This window comes from Rattus norvegicus, chromosome 4 (assembly GCF_036323735.1).
Source record: "Rattus norvegicus strain BN/NHsdMcwi chromosome 4, GRCr8, whole genome shotgun sequence".
NCBI lineage: Eukaryota > Metazoa > Chordata > Mammalia > Rodentia > Muridae > Rattus > Rattus norvegicus.
Window position 1 is genome coordinate 164,721,177 of NC_086022.1, and position 7,870 is coordinate 164,729,046.

The 7,870-nt window shown below is 38.0% G+C and overlaps 1 protein-coding gene across 3 annotated transcripts in view; it reads left to right on the forward strand.

Moving 5' to 3' along the window:
* Positions 1-6,488, forward strand: part of Klre1 (killer cell lectin like receptor E1) — an 8,358-nt gene extending 1,870 nt beyond the window's left edge. Inside the window, exons 2-7 of one of the 3 annotated variants that reach the window (XM_063285915.1) lie at positions 621-753; positions 3,160-3,261; positions 3,532-3,570; positions 4,216-4,361; positions 5,271-5,371; positions 6,248-6,488. In XM_063285915.1, coding sequence (XP_063141985.1) covers positions 645-753; positions 3,160-3,261; positions 3,532-3,570; positions 4,216-4,361; positions 5,271-5,371; positions 6,248-6,359 — 609 coding nt within the window. In that variant the 5' untranslated portion in view covers positions 621-644 and the 3' untranslated portion in view covers positions 6,360-6,488. Of the gene's footprint in view, positions 1-553; positions 754-3,159; positions 3,262-3,531; positions 3,571-4,215; positions 4,362-5,270; positions 5,372-6,247 lie in introns of all 3 variants that reach the window. The other 2 variants (NM_181372.3, NM_001418987.1) reach the window with 2 other exon arrangements.
* Positions 6,489-7,870: the final 1,382 nt, after the last annotated feature.

Consider the following 7,870-nt stretch of genomic DNA (forward strand, 5'->3'; position numbering starts at 1 on the left):
TGCATATGTATGTGTGTGTGTGTGTGTGTGTGTGTGTGTGTGTGTGTATCGCTTAGAGATAAACTTAGCACCTCGTACACCCTAAGCAAGCACTGTCCTAATAAGCTACACACCCAGTCTAGTCATATTTACGTAAGAACTAAGTTGGCCAGCAGAATTAGAAGTTTAAGGCCTGTCAGTTGTGTAGTGAGAATTTGTTTCAAACAAACAAACAAACAAACAAACAAACAAACAAAAACAAAAACAAAAAACAAGGACTGTAGCTCACTGCTAAAGCATTTACATAGCATGCAACAAGGTGCTGGATAGGAGCCTAAGTACTACAGTGTTTTAAAAAATAATTAATTAAATAAGGTTAATGTACTTCTAAGTTTTTGGTAATATGTTTTCATATATATTAGGCTTCAAAGTTGAAAACAGACAGGCATAAAAGCCTATGGGCATATCTATTCCTCAACACAAGAACTTTTAGAATTATTACTTTATACAATTTTAATAAAATACAACCTTCTCGGATTATAATATGCTAATATTTGCATTACTTTCCTCACAGAATTTTTGTCTTTATAAAGATGAATCAAACACTCATAATCTGTTCTACCCTAAATGTTAATTCCCAGCAGAAGAGCAAAGCAAAAAACAGTATGAAGAATACATTTCATTCAAATGAATTGTCATCCATTGAGCAGAGGCAAAAATACCAAAAACATCTTAAGAAGGACAAAAAGACAGCAGAAGACATCACTGGTGTAGGTATGATACTGTATTCAGTAAACACAGGGGATATTGTTGAAAATTCAGGCTAAGGTTAGTTAGATAGTAGGGATATACAAAAAGTGGGCAGAAAGGTTTCTTTCTTCCTTTCCTTTCCTTTCCTTCCCTTCCCTTCCCTTCCCCTTTCCTTTCCTTCCCTTCCCTTCCCTTCCCCTTCCCTTTCCCCCTCCCCTCCCCTCCCCTCCCCTCCCTTCCCTTCCCTGCCTTTCTTTCTTTCTTTCTTTCTTTCTTTCTTTCTTTCTTTCTTTCTTTCTTTCTTTCTTTCTTTCTTTCTGTCTCTCTCTGTCTCTGACTCTGTCTCTGTCTCTCTCCTCTCCCTCTCCCTCTCTCTCTTTTCTTTATGAACCTAGTCAGAAACACACAAGTTACATTGAAGTATCAGTTTAATCTAGATTATAAGAAAGACCAACTGGTCAACACCATAATGATTAGAGTTATCTAGATTGTTTACATTGTTTGCCGTTAAAGTGAGAATTGCTTTAGCTTTGAATGGAAAAATAAACTGTTGAGAAGTGAAAAATGGTGGAAATAAAATCCCTGGCTATAGAATTATAGAAAATAAAGTATGAAAAACTACTGGATATAGCTGTCTAAGGCATTGGGTTTTGGAATTTTGTTCTGGGGCATTATGAATTTTGTTGGGGTGTTGGGTTTCTGACCTAGGGATAGTATGCAGGAGACTCTTTGAAACTTTACTCTCATAATATACCGAAACAAACAAAAGACGAATGTGTTCTCTTCAGACTTGGAACTCAGAACAAGTTGGATACAAGCAAAGATAAAATCAAATCTTTGTGAAGGTTTCATGCAGTTAAGTAGTATAGGTTATGGCTTATTTCTGGAATGTTCCTCCAGTTATCGCAGGCTTGCCTTAAATGTCTGGAAGATCCAAGCTTAGACAGACAAAGGGAGATTAGGAATTGGCAGAGGCCAATTCATATATTGCTAAATAAGGAAGGAAGGAAAGAAGGAAGGAAGGGAGGAAGGAAGGAAGGGAGGAAGGAAGGAAGGAAAGAAGGAAGGAAGGGAGGAAGGAAGGAAGGGAGGAAGGAAGGAAGGGAGGAAGGAAGGGAGGAACGGAGGAAGGAAGGAAGGAAGGGAGGAAGGGAGGAAGGAAGGAAAGAAAGAAAATTCAAGCTTAAGTGGTGAAGTGCTGAGAACCAGAATGCCACCTTCATCTTCAGTCTTACTTTATTTTTTAAAAGGCAGGGATAATCACAGTGAGGAACGCAGCTAAAACAGAAAGAGTAAAGCAGGAATTACGTTTTCCATAGTAATTCTAGTAGTCTGAAATCTTGCCCCCAAAAGAAAAGAAAGCAAAATCTCACTGCAACGAAGCACAGGCTCCACGGAATGTTTACTTGGAGTATGTCGGTCTTCATTTCTTTCTCCTAAGAAGAGAATGTGTCCAGTCAGTGGGGAGTATTTGGAAGAGAATATTAGCAGCAAGGCCAAAGGAAAGGAAGGTCAAATAGATGAGAAACACTGACCGAGAGGAAGAGGACTTCTGTGTAGCACTGAGCATCCAGGTGAAGTTTGAATTTATTATGGATGTGACTTAGTCCTAGGCTCTTTGCCAGCAGAGAGAAGGCAGAGTTCCTTCAGCTGACCAGTGCTAGACAGGTAGATGCACTAGAACGTGCTGGTAGTGTGGCGACCACCCTCATTCTCAGCTCCATTACTAAGTATCTTCCTTGCATGGCACACAATAAACCTTGATACATGCTTGCTGGGCTAAAGAAAAGAGTCAGGATATATGGAAGTGGAAAAGACTGATCAAAAGCTGTTCATTTGTCTTCTTAATTCAGAATGCAATCACCTATACAGAGAATAATTCAGAGCTAAATTTATGCTTCAAATTGTATTCTTGGTTAGCTCCCTTACCACACAAACCCTCTTCACCCTAAAGAGGGTGGTAGAGAGTAGCGTTTGAGTTCAAATATAAAAAATAAAAGGCTCAGTTCTGTTAATTGATTATTTTAACAAAAAAGCTTTTTACTTCAGTTTCTGTATTATACAACTTGTGAATTACCAAAGTTTTTGACTTATCTTTATTCAGTGGTATTCGTGTTTCCTATATGGACTTCTGAGCTCTGCTTTAAATTAAACATATTAAACTAGTTCTATGGAACTTTGCAGGTACATTAGTTCCATATCATGTGGTGCTCAATAAGCAAATATATACTTGTTGTTCAGGCATTTTTAAAAACTCATGAGCCATTGTTTTAAACCTTAGGTGAAAATATTTAGCAGGCTGGCTATGAGAATCAGAAATCAGTCACTGGAATGCTCTGCTGATGAAGGCAGCCCCTGGAACAACCTTGCCCATCTCCTCACACCCACTGCCAATGCCTTTGATCCCACTCTTGGATTTATCTTCCTCAGGGAATTGCTCCCCTCCGTGGAGGCTCATCTCTAGTGTGCTCTTTGTGGTCTGCCTTCTCCTGATGGCTGTAGCCATGGTGATGACCATTTTCACCACAAGGTGTAAGTGACTCTTGTCCTCCTCTTGGAAAGGTTTTCAGCATCTTATCAAGTTCCTCCCTGGCTCTGGGTACAGCTGGAGTGCTTGTCCGCTATGTGTGGGACATTGTCTTGGATCTCTGGTAGCATCGCCAGAGAACAACAATGAAAACATCTTCATTTTTAAACCTTGTCTCTAAAATTGCTTATTTGTTATTCTAGAACAGAAGTTTTTCTTATTCTGCTAATGTGTAGATATGAAAGAACTAATTGTGATCTTGACTATTTTTGTAGTATCTTCTGAAAGATCATCTTCTAATATTCATCAGGAAGGTAGGTGTTGATTTGCTAGCCTTGGAGCACATACCCAATCAGGAAAACTTGCTTATTGCTTATATTACCTCCATGAGTAGCAGTCTTCATGGGCAAGATACTTCAGAATAACTAAGACACGACAGAATGTTACCCAGACATGAAACAACTAACATTAATATGGGACAGAGGATTTTGGCTAACCAACTGTAACAGAATACATAAGAACTGTTGGTGTATTACATACATCGGAATACAGCAAGAACATTCTTGTGAGATTCCATGGTTTTCTATGGAATAGGATTAATATGAGAACAAATTTTGGAGGGCCATTTCTCCAACAACAACAAAAACAAAATGAACCTAAGGATTATATAAAGGGTTATTTCCACTCTGACTTAGAAAAGCTAATGGTTCAGTAGTGAGAATGAATCAGTGTCAGCAGAAACATGTTCTGCGAAATATAAACGGTCTAAAAGTTCAGATAAAAATAAAAGCAGAAGTATGTGTTTCCAGTTCATGGTCTTATTATAATGAGTTCAATTGTCTTTCGATAGAATATTGTTACAGTGTTGCAAGTGGGCAAGTTCTCTGTTTTAACAAGTGAAAAAGCACAATCTGGGTCTGTGAATCTCTTCAGTAGAGTGACAGGCACTCCTTCTCTAGGACTCCATCATCCCTGCCCAGAGAACTGGGTTTGGTTCAGGTGCAGCTGTTACTACTTCTCCAAGGAAAAGCTAGTTTGGAGAGAGAGTCAGCGTGCCTGCTTGTCCTTCAATTCTAGTCTCATAAGGATGAACAAAGAGGAGATGGTAAGTTCTGCAACTTGAGTCACAAGGCGTGAGATCCCTGTAGAGATAAAATAGTTTAAATAGAATGCCACCTACACTAGTTTAAAATTAGCACTAGATTCATTGTTGAAGGACAAAGCTGCTTTATCTTTTGTGGCACTCTTCATGTCAAGTAGATCTATGTATTATGTGAAAAACATAGGAATAGTGAAATTATTGAGAACCCAAGGATAGAGGATCACAAGTTCAAGACCTGCCTAGGCTACAGAGAGAGTTGAAGGCAAGTCTGGGCAACTTTAAAAAGCCTCTCTTAAAAAATGATGAATACAGCTCAGTGATAAAACATTTGACAAACATGTAGGGCCAGAAGTTCAGTCCTTAGTACCACCAATAAATAATAAATATATAAATTCATAAACATGTGTAAGGAATTCAGAAAGAAACACTTGTTCTCAGTAACAGATTAGCCAGAGAGAAAAGAAAAATAAAACAAGACAAAACAGCTCTGCATAGCCCAACATGATCTAGAAGACCAAATGACAGTGGCAGAGAATTTTTTTCTAACTCCAGCCATGATGTGAGAATAAAGTTAAAGTGTCTACAGTGTGCTTCCCCAATACAGAGCCTCTTTATTAGATGCTTCAAGGTACCACTGTGAAGTGAGTCAAGTGTAAAAACTAAACCTCACTCTTGTCTCAAACTCAACACTATCCTTTTGCTCACTTTGCTTATTTTCCAAATCCCCCACGAGAACAGAAAATTTACACTTTTCCTAGCTTGGGTATGTCTTCTAGTATAGCATCAGGTGTGTGAGGCTGCAGACTTCAGAATCAACATATATAGACGGACTCGACATTTTCAAAGTCACCTCCATAGAACTGATGACGAGAAGGATGCGACCCATAAATATCGTTGTTTTCTCACTTTTAGGATTTCTTCTCTTTGAAGTCTTTCTTTTGGGTTGGAGTTTACTACGATGAAACCAGCAAACAGTGGCTGTGGGACGACCATTCAGTTCTACCCAGTGGGATGTAAGTAGTCACATGGCATCACGTGTTTAGAAAGCAGTCCCCAGACAGATGAAGATTATCCTCACACAATTGTCTTGATACCCTCTTTCCTGGTTTAGATCTACCAACTATCAGTTTCAATAGTCTCTTTCACCCCCACCTCCTCACCCCACCCCAGGAAGGAGCTTTCTTAGCCACCTACTTAGGAAAGGATGGCTTTGCTAGCAACTCCTTTTTATTTGTCTGAGGACAAGTAAACACATCTTTATTTAGCATACATTCCTTTAATTCTAGGGTTCAGGAGCAACCTCCTTAGTTCAGTGTTCTGTCTTTTGGCCTGTCAAGCCAATGACTGCATTATGTAAGATCTAACATCGATTGCAATATGTCATTAATATCCTCCTGGTCTTTAATATTGCATTTGTCATGAGACCAAACGCTGTGGTGCCTATATGTATATTTAGGGGGAGCTATTCACAGTTGGTTTTGCTCTGTTTTCTTTTTCTTTTTTTACTTTTTTACTGTGGCATCACGGATCTAAGGTAGGGCCTTGATTGTGTCAATATCATGCTCCTCTACTGAGCCACACCTCTCTGCCCTACTCAGAGTCTTATTTATTTGTTTACTTTTGAATTTGTTTCTCTTTACTTGGACAACCAATTGGCCTTCTTTGTCCTTAGACTCTTTCTTAGTGAAAATATTAATTGATATTTACAATTGCATACTGATTTGATAACTTTATGGTTAACTACCATTTTCCTGTAAGAATTATGGGTTATAGAAATCCTACATTGGATTTTTAACATTTATATGTAGGGTGGGCAATAGTTATGTCTTCTCTTAGGCATTTGAATGCTATAAAATTTTGTGATAACAGTGGAATTTCTTTCGTTTTAGGTTTTCTGGTCTTGAATCTAGTCCGAAAAACTTCTGTGCATCTTATAAATCAAAAGAAGCCTATTTGGCAGAAAACTGTTCAACCAAACTAATGTACATTTGCAAGAAGTAGCATATATAATCCTATAAGTTCATAAAAGATATGAAAATTAAAGTCTTAATTTTTGTCTGGAGTGCTTACTTTAGGAAGGAAATGTGGCAAATGGTTACTTTTGCTTAAATAAAATTGTATTCAAATATATTTCAGTGTCATTTCTTGTCAATTTTTATGCCAACATATTGATTACATGAATTTTAGAAGATACAGTTATCAATGATTTCTGAATGAAATAATGAGGGAAAGCTGATAAGGTCAGGTTAAAGTGTAGCATATATTCCACCATATAAACCTGCTTCCTTAAAGTGACACTTTGAGACATATTATTAATAGCGTGCTACATGCACGGTCAGGCAAAGAGTGATTGTCAAGTGCCTTGTTTTTCCTCAGCTCCTTCATGCTTTGTCCTCTGTGTCTTGAATGGTCTTGGCAGTTCTACCTCTAGGTCAGTATCTCTAAAACATGATGTTTTTGTCTCTTGCATCTGAAAAAAAATCTGAACCTTAAAACAGCTTTTACCCCAAGAATTTTAAATAACTTCACATTTATATTTTCACAATACACTTTACTGACTTAGAATTCCACTTCCTTAAAGAGTTAGTGGGGAATATTGAGTGTAAAAGAACAGTCACTGGCTTATTTTAGATTGATAGCACTTTTGATGTTTTGACTTTGTTGGAAAAACTGTGCCTAGATTGGGCTATGTGCCTTGCAATCCTGTATTAGATCCCTATTTCGATTTTGAAAGTGCACTTGATCTGACCGCACTGTATTATGCATGTAGCACGCCAGTGTACTCAAAATACAGAAAATGATGGACAAACGGTAATGATGAGATATTATAAAGTGTTAAAACTAAACTTAAAATTTCTACTTTCAATAGTTCTTAATTTAAGATTATGTCCCAGCTAAATTATCACTGAGTGGCATAACCATGTGGCTGACTGATAAACTGGATGATAAGAGTGCGTGGAATTCTTCTGAATCTTTCTCCAGCCTTTGCGTGCTCATTATTTCTGCCCATAGGTAATTTCACCTCTGAGTTCTCTAGAAGACAGTGAAGGGACCCATGGAAAACTGTGACGGGTATTTACAGTCTACTCAATGTTTCATGTTCATTGGGTTATCTTTGTGGTTGACACTTTTTTTTTAAATCTTCCTTTTATAGGGTAAATATTATTATGGGCTCAAACATTTCCTGTGGACACAGGTTGTTAGAATCTCACTAGTGTTGTAGTTACAGTGATAATGATCAACCACAGCCACAAAACAAAGCCTACTTACGGCCCCTTCTTTCTTCCCTACTATGTCTTTGGTTACTTGATCATGGCAGCATTCTACTCCAGTAGCTTTTGAAGTAAGAAGCCAGAGCATTCCTCCTGTCAATCTCAGTCTATTTCTCCCCATCCTTACACCAAGGCTTGGACTGTTGTTTCAGGTGATGGTACTTCTGTTGTTGGAAGTATTTAGCAGTATACAGTGATATATGTCAGGCCTACCTTTTATGTTCATGGAGTGAACTGACC